Source organism: Vanessa tameamea, chromosome 11, assembly GCF_037043105.1.
Source record: "Vanessa tameamea isolate UH-Manoa-2023 chromosome 11, ilVanTame1 primary haplotype, whole genome shotgun sequence".
Classification (NCBI taxonomy): domain Eukaryota; kingdom Metazoa; phylum Arthropoda; class Insecta; order Lepidoptera; family Nymphalidae; genus Vanessa; species Vanessa tameamea.
This window is the reverse complement of record NC_087319.1, coordinates 10,629,553-10,645,307: the sequence shown is the minus strand read 5'-3', so window position 1 is coordinate 10,645,307 and position 15,755 is coordinate 10,629,553. Positions and strand designations below refer to the sequence as shown.

At 33.0% G+C, this 15,755-nt stretch overlaps 1 protein-coding gene across 3 annotated transcripts in view; it reads left to right on the top strand.

Annotated features, from left to right (window-relative positions):
• Positions 1-15,423, top strand: part of LOC113396176 (monocarboxylate transporter 2-like) — a 129,536-nt gene extending 114,113 nt beyond the window's left edge. For all 3 annotated transcript variants that reach the window (XM_026634008.2, XM_026634010.2, XM_026634009.2), the window contains 9 exons: positions 4,142-4,315; positions 9,843-10,002; positions 10,530-10,837; positions 10,926-11,147; positions 11,238-11,375; positions 11,756-11,882; positions 13,491-13,585; positions 14,020-14,240; positions 15,027-15,423. In XM_026634008.2, the coding sequence (XP_026489793.1) occupies positions 4,142-4,315; positions 9,843-10,002; positions 10,530-10,837; positions 10,926-11,147; positions 11,238-11,375; positions 11,756-11,882; positions 13,491-13,585; positions 14,020-14,240; positions 15,027-15,272 (1,691 nt within the window). In that variant the 3' untranslated portion in view covers positions 15,273-15,423. The remainder of the gene's footprint in view (positions 1-4,141; positions 4,316-9,842; positions 10,003-10,529; positions 10,838-10,925; positions 11,148-11,237; positions 11,376-11,755; positions 11,883-13,490; positions 13,586-14,019; positions 14,241-15,026) is intronic.
• Positions 15,424-15,755: the final 332 nt, after the last annotated feature.

The window sequence follows — 15,755 nt, the reverse complement described above, 5'->3', positions numbered from 1 at the left end:
ATCACATTATTTTTTTTTTTCAAAATCACAATTATAGCCAAGGTCAATTATATTTCGTCCAGCACAAAATAATCAGATAATAAGGTTTACATTAATTTACTTTTGTTTCGTCTGGAGAACTAGATACATGGCGTGATGGCTGAAACAGATAAACAAAGTTCAGACAAAGCAACACTCATCAATCTGTGTTGCTAGATTAAACATTGTCTAGCACAATAATTCTTTACTATATCTGCTTTGCGGTTGCGCTGATGCGTTGCCACTTAAAATGTCGACGAACTTCTGAACTTTTCGTCCAAAAGTTTTTGAATGGGAATGTTTGTCAGCCCCTCGATTCGCCTTCGTTGTGAACTTAACTGTGAAACTCTTTTAAGACAATGGTCCAGTGATATCATTGTATGATTAGTACTTTTAAACTAAAGATACTATTTGGATTTATAGTTGTGTGAAACGTCTTTAAATCTTCTTTTCTTCTAGAATCTCTTATGATACTTTCCTATACTGATGACTAGACTTTTTAAAACCATCAAAATGCTAAAGTACCATATCAATTGGATTAGTAGTTTTTGTGTAAGTTTCAAAAAATATGATACAAAATTTGCCTTTTTAAAATATTAGTGTAATAACACGGTAATAATATAAAAAATTAAGTTTTTAGCACTTTTTCAAGCCACTTAGATTGTTCTAGAAGTGTCTTCGTATTTTAAATACACCTATTTCAATTTTCAAATAGGACAACACTGTAAAGAGGAAATGTGAATAATTGTCATAAATCCGCTCCTCCAATGAAATGTGGTTATTCTTTACATTGCGATAAAGGACATGATTTATTCTCGAACGTTGCTACTGAGACTGGAGATGGCAAATGAATGGAACACTAAATCGTCTTCGTATAAACACGTCCCATTAATCGTTATTTTAATTGGACGTATACTTAGAAAAAGAGACAAAGTCACAAAGAAAAAGACTTGGAATAATGTTGCCAGGCATTATATATTGAGGGTCAGATAATTCTTTATATTTTAAGTTAATTATACCAATGGTGAATTTGCGAACGCAGATTTAAAGAGCAACAAAATAAGGAACCGTTATCAATTACATACATAGTAACGAGCATCAAATTATGTCAAAAGAAATAATCTTTCAGCCAAAAAATATATCGACAAGATGTTTTTTCTTTGTTCCCTTTGTAAACTCTTGTTCCGTTTCAAATATTCTTCGTTTTAAACGGATCAAATCAATTTAATCATCTGCGTTGATAATTACAGTTTGTAAAGAATTATTAATATTAATTTGCGGCTAAAACTTAAAAAAAAAAGCTGTTTTTGGTTGGAAAATGTGTAAATGAAAATGAAATGTGTGAATTATACATAGTCAACAAGAGCTTAGTATTTTTAAACTATTAAAGAGAATTAGATTCAAAAACACATTTTATGAAAATATTAATAATTACAATCTTGAACTTGATGTAACAGCTGCGTTGAACGGTTTAATTAAAAGTATTCCTAAATCATTTCGTTGAAATCAGGTACATATTATACTAATTGAAATGAGGCAAATCGTATTCGTACAAAAGAAGCGTAGATACATATTCCATAGATACATAGTTTTAGACAAAAACCTTTTTCGTATAAACTCTATTTTTTTTTTAAAGTAGTCTAAGAATTTCTACCGCAAAGCTAATGGTCCTTCAACTACGAATAATGAATGAATGAATGAATGAAATACTTCACTGCAAATAATGTAAACTACTCCTTACACCTTTATTGCATTCAATCAAGCAAACCAAGATGTTATATACCTTATGCCTTACACTGACTTCATCAACCTTCAATCTACAATGATGAACAGTCGGACCAACTACCACTGTGTAGTTTTATTTAATTTCAATGTCCGTTCCTAAGAAATACTAAAGGCCGAGATGGCCAATGGTAGCAAAAACTGAATCTTAACTGTAGATTGTAGGTTAAAACTCGCTTAAGTGATGAAACACTGCATTTTCATGTTTCAATTTGCATTTATAGATGAAGGAAAACGTCATGAAAATTTGCATGTGTAACAAAAAAATCTCCAAAATGTGTTACCAAAAATTTGCATTGAAAAGTTGTGGTGGTATCAACTCCTAACATTCTCCTCAAACGGAGAGCCCTTAGCCTATCTGTCAGTCAGTTATAAGGTACCAATTCTACAACTCTACTTAACAAATTGTCACTTTATCGCAATAGAATCGAAACGTAATCGTTTCCGTTTCGTCATTTTCCTACTTAAGTAACATAATGATCTATTTGCGTTTCGGACGGATTTGGATCGAAATATAATAAGGATTGTATCATAAACGATAAAAATAATTGTGAGCTTATACTGTATCAAGAAACTCGAATCTCACCGCAGAAAACGAGCGTGAAATGTCAGAACGTTATATATAACATTGACTATAATAATTATAAAATCTACTAGCGATCCGCCCCGGCTTCGCACGCCGAATATAGTAAAGAATGTCTTATATACAACGTTCACAGCTTATTCAGTCAGTTCAGGGTCATAATTAAATATTAAACGCACAATGTACTTGTGGTAGTTAATTGGATAAGGTTTAATGCTTTACGTATTAAAATTAACTTAAAATCGCTTCATAAATAAACCACTATTTCTCGTAAAAAGTATAGGATAAAAATTTGTTATTATGTATTATCCCTATGAGACAGACATATAATAACGAGGACTTTTTTAAAATTACAATACTGTAGTACATTATTTTTATCTATCTCGTAAGGTTCAGCCAGCGTTTGCCATGTAATCGCAAAAAAAGGCGTTTATTTATGACAACACATTAGAAACCTCGAAATTTATCAGTGTTTATCTACTACATAATGGATGTGTACATAGAAACCTTCCCCTTTGATCACTCTATCTATTAAAAAAAACCGCTTCAATAAAACGTTGCGTAGTCTTAAAGATCAAAGCATTCATAGGGACAGACAGACAGCGGGAAGCGTTTATACTATGTAGTGATAGGATACACGTCAGTCGATTGTCAACATTTCACGAGTGAAAAACGAAGTGAATTCTCTCAGAATCGCACTGCTGAGATTTATTTTTATGAGGAATAGTCAAAGTCGAATCGTAATAAAATCGGGAACGTATCATAAACGGTATAAGTTGGTAAAATTGGTCCCCTGGCAGTTAATTTATTTTACAGTAAAACTTCTACGTTATGATAAGCACCGCTAAATAACGATTGCAAATAAAAACTTAACATACATATATAAAGTTAATCGTATATCGTATGTAATCGCAATATGCGTTCTTGCACGCGTTTTTTTATGACTCCGAATCACAATAAAATATCAAGATCTTTTTACCACCGTCGTCGGTAAACCAAACGTGATATACTGACGTACGCGTTGTCCCGCAGATGATACGATAATTAAAGAGATTTTCGCGGTTAATAGCCACTTAAACTCGTGTCGTCGCTGCATTTATGCCGCGTAATATATTGCGCATCACATATATAACATGCCTCTTTTATTACAATTCACTGATTCGAAAAACTTTATGAATAACAGTATGTTATTTGTTATTTATTGAGCCGCTTAAGTGCTCGAGTCACAAATACTCACTTTTATGTAATTAATTTGAAGCGCTTAAAATTCTTTGATCTTATGAAGACGATTTTAGGCAAGTAAAATTATACGGATTTTTTACTAAATTGGATCTCATTGCTGATTTAATCAGTCTGAGCCTAGACAAGTCAGGCGGTCAGTCTTTGATCTAGGTAACTATTCTCATTAGTTCTAGGTGTCGGTTCATCACTAGTCTAATGACGTCTCTTGTATTTATATAAATTAGAAACTCTTAATATGTATTGTGTATTTTTTAAGCAAATTATATTTAATTTCTTTAAATTATTTAGCTTAAGCAAGGCGTGCTGAATCAATTTGGATTTTGAAAATATTCAAATGTTTAGGCAACTTAAGGCAAAGACCTCTCTTACCTTAAGGAAATTAAGCACATGAAAACTTATGCAAATGGTATTTTGCCAGAATTTGAACCCTTGATTTACATCCACCTGTTCGGCCCAATGACTCATCTCCCTTTTCAATTAGTTGTTACGTAGAAACTTATTGGATATTTTTTTCAGGTTGCCTCGGCGCAATTTCAGCTGGCGTCGCACTTGCTCTGTCGCCAGTTACGGTTGCGCTTTGCGTGCGCAAATCTACGCGCGTCACAGCGGTCGTAGGCGGGCTGGTCGCCGCCTTGGGCTGTCTTTTTACATCCTTTGCTACACAATTCCATCAATTATTCTTCAGTTACGGTAAATATAACAATTAGCTTAATTTATTTATTTTATTAATGAATGTTATTTAACGACAACATTAAAAATATCCTTATACATATTATTTAAGTAAGAATTTAATTTCGCATAAAATTTATTATTAGAATATTTGAACAAATAAAACACTCATTATCTCATTTTATTTTCTATATTTATTTATTTGACATTAAAATATAAATTCAGAAGTGAATTTGGTAGTAAAATAAAAAAATAATTATTTATCTCCTATAAAAAGCGAAAGGTACATTTTTATGTGTACACATGTGTGTATTTACATTATATTATTTAAATATATATAACACGACTTACCAAAAGATTTAATGAATAAAAAATATATATGAATTTATATATGAAACTTATTATATAAACATACAAATTTTATATATTTGTTCGTGGAAATCCAAATATAAACAATTGGTTTAATTTCCAGTGCACTGACGTGACGGCTCAATATATTAAATCACTTACATTACTCGGACACCCGTTTAAGAACATCAAAGGCAGCCGTAATTGGCACTGCGGGTAAATGAACGTAATTCAATAAACGCACGTTCGAGCCGGATGTATAAATTTAAAATTGAAACAGGCATTTTTCGAAGACTTTATCATCTGAAATAATATTATTGTAATATGGGCCAAACAAAGGCCAAAGGTTAAATCAAATTCGATACACAAAATTATATCTGGTAATAAATAATTCTTATACTTTTATTTAACGTATTTACAGGTATTTTCAACGTCCTATAAAGAAAAAGATACATGGTTTTAAACTGAATACAGATCTAGACGTTTAGTCACGACTTATTACGAAATGTTAATCATACAGTATAACGTATAGTTTAAGTACAAACCTTTTGTAAGTAATTAATTTAGTTTTTATTATATTTAGTATCAAACGTATTACAAATGTAATAAAAAAAAACATATAATTTAAAAATCGAATCTTAAATCGTTCCTGAAAATACCGAAACAGAATGCGATAATACGAAGCATTTATAAAGCAAGGAATACAAGAGTTTGCAACATCGTGTGATCCCATTCGCATTCTATCGCCATCAAATGGCGCCGCAAAAATAACGCTGTGTGTTGCATAAATGCACGCGCTAAGCTGACTATCTTCAAGGATAACGTCGTAGCGACCGGCAGAAATTGTATTAGCATTTAAATTGAGACTACGCTTTGCGCTGAATGCAATTTGATTGACTCCCGCGGTCGATACGATCGCCGATCTAAATCAAAGCACCGAAAGCATCAACGTAATTAGGAACTGTTTGAATGTGTTAATACTTGTTATTTTCTTTTTGCTAATTCTTCAGGATCAAGATCGAGCCACACATTAAGACGACATATGAATGTCGCTAAAAATTTAAAATATTAATAAGCAGTATATAGGATCAACTTAATTGTGGTCTATTTTAAAATTCAGAACTAAAATACACTTTAATAGAGTATTAAATATCAAAATTGTGCAAATATTTATTAGAATAAGATTTGCAACAAAACGTCTATAATAGATTTGCTAATTTGTCAATAAATGGCATTTATGTTAGGAGAGCACTATCGACTGAAATACATTTTTTTTCCTTAGCTAAGCTATTGGAAATGTATGTTCCTGATACATTTATTTCAGTCTGTGACCTCTGAATATAATAGTCTATAAGTCATTGGTATAATGGAATGATTAATATTTCTAATAGCGCCAAGGCCTATGGTCGGTGATGACTTTCAGTCAGGTACCCCATGTCCCTACTTATTTATATCATATAATAAATTATCCGACAACTTCATATCATATATATAAATATATAAAATATCAGCGTTGCTACTCTTGTTATAAATATCTTATTTATTATCATTGAATATCATTTTATTCGACGAAAAAATATCTCGTAACGATATCTCGTACATTAAAAGCAGCAGCCAACGATTCAGAGCAATGGGGAGAGGAGACATTATGTAAAGCCGCAATTTTATCCAATGTAATACAATACGGTCAATGGAAGTTACTGTTTTTATTTTTCTACTTTATAATTCAAAGAATGGAATTGGATATTCAAAGGACTTGTTTCCTGTTACATTAATAACTTTTAAGAAATCTATTTATATGCATTACATTAACAATAATCATTCATAACAATGCAACAAATATACTTTCAAATAATATAACATTTGATTTCTCGTTTGTGACACAAAAATATATGACACAATTTTTTTTTTACTGTAATAATGTTAGGTCGAACGTGACTGCATTAAATAAGCTCTGAACGAATCTAATCACAGACAATATACAGCATGCAGACCCAAATTGATCTAAAAACTATTAGTTCAAGAAGTCTCATAGAAGTATTTTAGAATCACGTGTTTCAGTTGCTACAGAATATTATACAAAATTATTATTTATTTGTATTTAAATTACATTTGCTTTTTTTTATTATTTAATCACATTTTAAAATCGATGTATATAGATTGTAGGTATATAAGAGAAATACCACTGATTGACTCGTCACGAGATTTCCAAAACTATAGGTCCATTTACTTGAAATTTTCGCGATCTGAACGCTCACTATGAGAGATTGTCTTGGAAATTTCAACTTCAAGAGGAATTGTATGGGAATTGTAACTTTTTATGAATTTAACCCGTACGAAGTCGGGACGAACTACTAGATACCTAGTTATGAAACTACAACTTACTACTGTAAGTTCCACCGAGAAGTGGTGTTTGGAATCAAGTTTCAAACTCAGTGCTTACTGTTTTTATTAACTTTTTTTTTTAATTACATAGTTAGTGTGTATAACGAATACAAGCTACACGTATAGTCATATATAGGAGGTATCTATATGTATATATTTAAATTAATATATCCCGCTGAGTTTCTTTCGCCGGCTCTTCTCAGGTCAGAGATGTTAATTTCCGAACCGGTGGTAGATTTTTGACTATCAATAAGCAAGTGTAAACACTTCTATATTGAATAAAGATTTTTGACTTTGACTATCCAAGGAACTATGTCTCGACTTTGCAGAGATATGAATAAATAAAACACATGTTTATGTCTTGAAGATATTTGTTACAGATCATTCGAGAAGGAAATAATTTAACATCATATAAAATCTAAATTACTTAGATACATTAATAACGTATTACATGCAAGTAGACAAATAAGAACTATTCATAGTATATGTACTTTAATCACATGACTTTACCGAAAATAGGGGGCGGAAGTGAGATCCATAGTCTCGCTGCGTTTTTAGTTTAAGAAGCAGGAGTAAGATGGGATACAAGCAATTTTCAACATTCTATTATTAACTTTCATTGACCGTTTTGTATTACTTTAGAAAATATAATTACTTTGCAATAAAAATTAAAAACTTTATTAATTCAATTAAAATAAAATTGTTATCATTTTCAGACATAAATCTTTTTAACATCTCAATAGATCTAGCTGTATACGGAGGTTCAAATCGAATTGATTGTATATATCACTTAGAACGCCCTTTGTACGATAAGCGTCCATATCCTGGAAGATGCCCCTGTAGTTCTCACGTGCTGTCAGACGCTCCAACTTTATTACTTCCACTGTTTCACTGAACTAGATTCAGTGGCGGCATATTTATGATGCTGTTCTCTCCGTTTTATAGTATACTATAGAGATAAGAGCTTTCTACGAAAATTGCATATCTCATTTTAAATAACGATGCACAGAATTCTATGTTATTACGTGCGATACATGGCGGCAAGACAAATTTAGGTTATACACGACTGTCTGTTCTTAAAATTTCTCAATATATTTATAGTTACTAGTTAACAGTATTATTAAAATCAGATTAGTAGCTAATCGGCAAGAACAAATACGAAACTCACCGTGGAACACGATTGTGAAACGATGAAAGTGATATGCGTCATTTATTATAATATTTCAAGGATAGACGCGTCAAAACGAAGAATCATCGTAAGTCGGTTTGAGACATTTCACAATTGACATAGGAAGTTAGTTTTACCGAATAGCCTTGCAGTAGATCCTGAAAGAGACGAATTAAATAAATCATTTCTCCAGTTAAAAAACTACATATGTTCAATACTAGTTGCTTCGAGCGGTTTCATTCGCCTTAACCTTCACACCCCAAAATTCACCCCAAAATCCTTCCTCAGTGGGTGGGTAATACGCCACAAATTTATTATTTGTCTTTCTCAATAAATGGCTATCTACCGCAGAAAGATTTTTCGAAAAGATTCGTGCCACAATTCCCTGTGAACAATGCTATTTTTATTTTATTTTATATATGGTATTTTATGTTTTTTTTTTTTTATTATTATTGGCGCTGTAAAAAATATTAACCATCCTTACGTCGCCAATGCGTCACCAACCTTGAGAACTAAGATATTATGTCCCTGTAGTTACATTGGCTCAGTCACCCTTCAAACCGAAACACAACATTATTGCTTTTTAGCAGTAGAATATCTCATGAGTTATGAGTTTGATTATATATATAACGCGACGATTATTTTGATGTTAACATGAAATATTTACAATTTTGCGCTTACTCTTCGTTAGATGTAATCAATCTTGACGCACATACCACGTTCACGGTTGTTGGATTAGTATAAGCTTATTATTTATTATTCGACATACATAATATATTATATTAAGCTGTAGGTACGTACAATCAGCACATAAAGTTGTTGAGATCATTTACATAAATTTATCTTTTATAACACTTTATAATTAAATTAACTGTTAGTTTTTACTAAACTCTTTTATATTAATAACAAATATTACTAACTCGAAAAAGTATATTAAGCAAGGTACAAGTTGTATTGTTATAATGCAAATTATTTTATTTACACTTATTTAATTCATTAGTATTGTTACATTAGTGTTAGTGACGCTCGAATTCACAGGAAGTCTTAGTGTGCGTGAGATTAATTATTAATTTTGTTTACAGTCTTACAATAGTGTAAGAATGTAAATAGCCAAATAATACAAAGTCGGCATGCAATAAAAATATAAAAAAAAGGAAACATTCGTAGTTGTGTTTTATTAAATTTATTCTAACCTTATTGTCTCTCTTTTTTAGATTTTATTATAATATCACTTACGATTTCCATGTTCCATCTTCTAATTAATTTGTATTATTATAATATCAGCAACCATTATTGTAAAGTAAATGTGAAATTATATCACTACGGGCTAAAGCCTCCTCTACCTTTGAGGAGATTTGGAACTAATACAACTATGAGTTTCCAAATTGAGTTAATGTATAAGATTAATTATAAACACAAATTAAGCACATGGAATTTCAGTGATGTTTGAGGTTTCAACTAGCAATCATCGGTCAACCTGTACGCGTTTTAACCATTCTTTGGCATCTCGGCATTTTAACAATTATTGGTTAATTTCAGTCATATTTCTTATTTTATTCAATGTAATAATACCGTACACATAATAAATATTATAAATATAACTATCATAGATATTTTAAGTATAAATTATTCTTATAATACTTTCAGGAACTGTCGTCGGTGTAGGCGTCGGTTTGACTCGAGACTGCTCAACGTTAATGGTGGCTCAATACTTCAAAAGGAGACGAGAGCTCGTAGAGATTTTCATTGTAAGTGGCAGCGGTCTCGGCATAGCTGTCATGTCGACTTTCATCAAAAGTGCCATCAGGTAAAAAATTACAATCTGCGAAAATTGATCCACAATATACTGAAAACCTAACCAGAAAATTCTAGCGTCATTTTTATTTCCACGATTACCTGTTCCCGTGTATATAGTTACCATTATTCCTGTACTTTTATCACTATAAATTTATTGTCTCGTTTAACTACTTATTACATAATATACTGATTATTACTACAGAGTCCTCCGACAGAGACCCTACTCTAACATAGCCTTCTGGCGTAATCACAAATGTAAAAAATATTTAGAAGGTTAAGGCCTCCTCGGATCTTGAGAAGATAATTTAAATATTATTTTACCACGTTAATACGATGGGATACAGACATGGCCGGATTAACCGTCGATTTCGGGACGATGTCGGCGCCCCTGGGCAATGCATGTCTCGAGGCCCATTTTACCTTTTACATCTTATTTTATTCTTATATGTAATATAAAAAATGAGCACAGGAAAACTTTCTGATACTAGGCATTTTTGGACTAACCACTAGACACTTTAACGCCATAACTTATTTCAGAGCTATCGGTTGGCGATTGGGCCTACAAGCGGTTACAGGAGTCGTTTTTGTTACTTTCATACTCGGAACATTTTACCGCTCCGCCTCATTGTACCACCCACAACGACGTGCCATACTACATCTTAAGAACCAAAACAAAATTAAACGGAAAATGAAGGATAGAAATAAAACGGACGACAGGCAACCTTTCTTCGACTTCTCTACTCTACGGTCTAAAACTGTGAGAATCTTACTAATGTCGACTGGAATATCAGCGTTTGGGATCAACACACCGATATTTTATCTCGCTTATCACGCCGAAGAAGAAGGTTAGTAATTAACCATTTATTTTATCAGTCAGCCACATTAATCCTTTTTGGTTATGGTTATATTTTTTAATATATAATATACTTTTAGGATTAGGCGACACAGCGGAGCTACTCCAAGCATACCTCGGTTTAGCATGGGCAGTCGGATGTGCGGCGTTTGGTCTGTTAGTGCGGCAAAACTCAGCCGAGTGCCGTATAGCTAGACAGTACCTCACCCAAGCTGCAGTGTTTGTGTGTGCGTTAGCCACTATGGCGCTAACGGCTGTTGAAGGCTCGTATAGAGGATACGTGATGTTTGCTTGGGTCTACGGTTAGTTTATTAGCCTTTCTTTTGCACCTTAATTTTAATTTCATATTTTCAATTGAACTGTTTTCAACATAAAAATGTATAAATATGCAGGTATTTTTTGCGGCGGGTACCACTATTCACTAAAAATGTATACGTACGAACGAGTACGTTCCCGAAACTTCGCACGCACATGGGGTTTTGTGCAATGCTCACAGGCCGTGCCAATCGCTATTGGGGTGCCACTATCAGGTATGACAAGGACCATTGAACTCTATTTATAAACCGATTCTATTTTCGCAATTTTCTTTTCATTACCATACAAGTGAGAAGTCACATCATATCAACACCAATAATATTAACAACAAGTAAAATCAAACTGATTGACACTTAAAAGCATATTATATTACTTTTTTTTTTGTATTTAATATATCCGATACGACTCTCGCACCGCCTTTTGTATGTAGATGATTTTCTGAAAATACGGAAATCTTTCCGCACGTCCAAAAACAGTACAAATCTTTAATTCAGTCGATTTAGAATTCTCTAGAATTTTAACAAAACATTGTTTATGAACAATAGCTTTTTTATATGTACGTATAATGATGATTGTAATCTTTATTTTTAACCAGGGTATATAAATGTGGGTTGCGGTGGCAAAGCCGGCTATTACTTCAGCTCAACGTGCTCGCTGATCGGTTCCCTGTCGCTTTTCTGCATCGACCTGCACCGTCGCAGCGTCGCTAACAAACACACCAAGTATGTTTAACTACATGCACAAATTATATCACTTAATTTATAATAAGATGGTCAAATGGTACTCCTGGTGGTTCATAATAATAACTTTCAATAAGCACTGATATAATAGGTCCTAACATATGAAATTAGGGTTTTGTCGTACTGGCCACTTTGATCTGAAATATCTCCGCTTTGGTTAAGAATTCCCAATTCAAATTTATAAATTCATTTAGCTGGTACATTTGATTTTTGAAAACAGTCATGCATTTGTTTTTTTCCTCATTATTTTATTCTTTGGCGTCGCTTATTACTGCACAATAGTAAACATGAAATATCGGTATATTTACGAGTACGAGTTCGATGGGTACCTCATGAATTGAATGAATCGAGCTTGCAATCACGCATCGACTGCTGTGTCACTTTGTTCAAGCGACACAATAATGAAGGGATTTTAAATCGAATCATGTGATGAAAAGTGGATACTGTACGATAATCGGAAGAGCTCGTTGCAATGGCTGATCCCTGGAGACCCAGCCAAATCCTGCCCTAATCGAAAATTGACGCAGTCTTACTTATGATTGTTTGGTGGACTAGCGCCGGTGTCGTTCGCTACAGCTTTCTAAAATCTGGCCAAACGAAACATCAATTGTCAGCAACTGCAAACCATAAAGGTACAACTAGTTGCTAAACAATTGAGATTGGTCAATCACTCTAGGCCACTGCTGCTTCACGACAACGCGAGACCACACACTACATACAACCACTAAGTTGGATGAGCTACAATTGGAATGTCTGCGACATCCGCCGTACTCCCCGGACCTTGCTCCAAGAGATTATAAGTTTTTCTGGAATTTGAACAACTTTTTACAAGAAAAAAAAAACATCTCCGATGCGGCAGTCTAAACCACCTTCAAAGAGTTTTTTGATTCTCGCCTCGTGGTTTTTTTAGTAAAGGGAGCAATGAACTATAAACATATAAACCTATGAGGTGGCAAAAGTGCATAGATAACAACGGTGCATATTAAATTATAATATATTTTACAAAAAGAAAATTTACTTTACATTCCTCCCATACAAAACGGCAATTTCATACGTAAGGACCTAATATTAACTATTCCAACACTATCAATGAGCAGCTAGTAATGGAAATGAAATCTTAGAAGTCCCTCGCCTGTTATACCCTATCGTATTTTGCCATTCAAACGCATAAAGCAATTCGACGCAAGTTTTTAAAACTATTTCGATATATTTCAATAAGATGCAAAACATTTTTAATGCAGGTTTTTGGAAGGTACAATTTTTTGTTTTCAAGTCATCAAAGATTTATTCATATATAAATAACAAGGGTACCAAATAAATCTTACCCAACATATTATGACTTTCATGTTCAATCAATGATAATGGTTAGATATCAATTTAAATATTTTATAAAAAATGAACAGCCAGAAAATATCCAACTACTAGGCTAAACCCCGTCCATCTTTGAACAAGAAGTTTTGAAGCATGTTCCACCATGCTGCTTGAGTTTAAGTCCGCAAACTGTTAAGATTTCCGTGTTCTAACCACTGAAATATCTCGACTTTTTAAACATTTTATTATATACCATATATCATTGTATTATTTCTTCAGAGAAAATGGCGGTACGGTTGGGTGCGAGTCGACAGCAACGTCGCGCAACCGCGATCGCGAGCCGCGCACCGCTACCGGGGCTGCAACTGCATTAGGTAACACAAACACTTGATTTATACAGAAATGTCATGTTACTTCTTAACAAATATACACACATTCGCACACACGCACACATACACACACACAAACATTCGCACATACGTAGTTTTTTCACTTTCTGTAACAATTATTTATTACCATTTTTACCCAACATTGGAAAAACTAAATTACATATTCCATTTGTAAATTATTTATACCATAATACATATATATATATAATGTTGCAATTAAACTAGAATGTGATTATGGATCTAGTTTCAATCGTAAAAATACAACTAGAGTACAGTTTTAAAAATTTTAGACATACATAACAATCCATTTATAAACATTGCAATTCACAAGAACTTGAGAAAGAATTAAACCTTAAAATTACCAACATAATAAAACACTATTTTTTTTCTAACCCCCATCTGTATTTATTTGTGTGAAGTTCTAGGAGCAGAACTAGTAGCACCAGGCAGAGCTGGCCGAGATTTATTACTAGACAGCATCGGCCCTGGCAGCCTTGGATCCCCCCCTCCCAATCTCCCTCCAGAACTGACGTGCATCAGTGAAGAAGGAGGATTAGATTTAGATTTAGATCTAGACATACCGGAACACCTACTAGAGGAATTGGATTGTGGGGGAGATTGTATTACTAGTTGTAATAAGGTAATCAAACGTTTTAATTTAAAATGTTTATATATGTAAAAGTACAGCATATTCCAATGGAAGTAGGAAAAAAGATAAACAAACCTTAGATTCACATATTTCAGGCGATTTTCTTATAGCTCACTAATAATAAGTAAATAACTATATTGTGCACTAGTAAGAATAAATAATTAATATATCTTTATTTATAATACATCATAGTTCAAAGAGCAAATCCATAGTGAATATTACAGATTAATCAAGCTCTCGACCAATGATATCGCGTCAATTAGCTGTCAACCGTTGTTTATTAGGCTTTTCTCCTCTTATGATTGGAATAGAGTATAAGTAGATTTGTTTTTAATTTAATTTTTCTAGACTTAAAGTTATCTGTTTGGTATATAGTCACACTGGCTATTCATATCACTGCAAGCATTACAAATCCTCTTTGTCAGATTCTCTCACTGTTCTAAATGCAATAAAAATACAAGTATCGATGATCTGCATTAGAATAATGAGAGATCTACTGAGAGCGTACCAAATCCTCCGTGGTAGGCTACGCAAAGTCCTACCACAGATCAAATATTACGCTTGTATTTTTTTTAATCATAAGTACCTACGAATACAATTCCGAATACAAGTTGCCTATATAAAGCAAGAATATTGTTCAGTACAGAGAGAAAGTTTCTAAAACAAACGCGATCAAAAAAAAGAACAATATTCTAATATGTATATATTTTTTATTTAAAAATTCTAATATTACCCATTATTAAACAAATCGTACATAGCATATTTACAATTTTACAGGTGGAGAACTACTTGATGCTGAGTGAATACGAGAACAATCTAATCGCAGAGATTCCTAACTTGAACGAACGACGGGGACGGCGATGGTCGATCGTCGTCGCTAACTCAAACTCCCCGCAGCCCTCCACTAATCAGGAGAACCAGAATAATTCACCCGAACATCACAGAAATTCAATCAAATGGAAGAAAAAGTGCCATAATACAAACAACAGACTGATAACAGTGATCAATGAAGCTTCGTTATAAACCACTAGTGGAATAAAGTTGAGACAATAAATAGAAAATAATTCGTTTAGTGTACCAATGACCTATTTAACCTCATAATTTATTTCTTGTGTGTGTATAGTAGCCTCATTTGTGTAACGTTCGGTATTATTTATTAAATTATTATGAAGAATCTTTGATTTTCCTTTCAAAACTAGGACAGTTTAATAGAACATATTCGGGCCTTAACATAATCATTTTTGTTATTTTTCCCAATATTTCAACAGAGTTGTAGCCATTGTGTCCAGACCTCGACACTGTTTATCCAACACATATGCATTCATGTATATATACGGATATGGAATTTTTCAGAGGCTTTTACAGTGCTGACAATTGGTACTAATACACAGACAGGATTCCAATGGCGGCTGTTTGTTATTAGGCTCTACATAGTATACAGTCGTTTCCCGCCGGCTTTAAACTTAGATTTTTAAACTACGCAGCTGATTTTAATGCGGTTTTCAT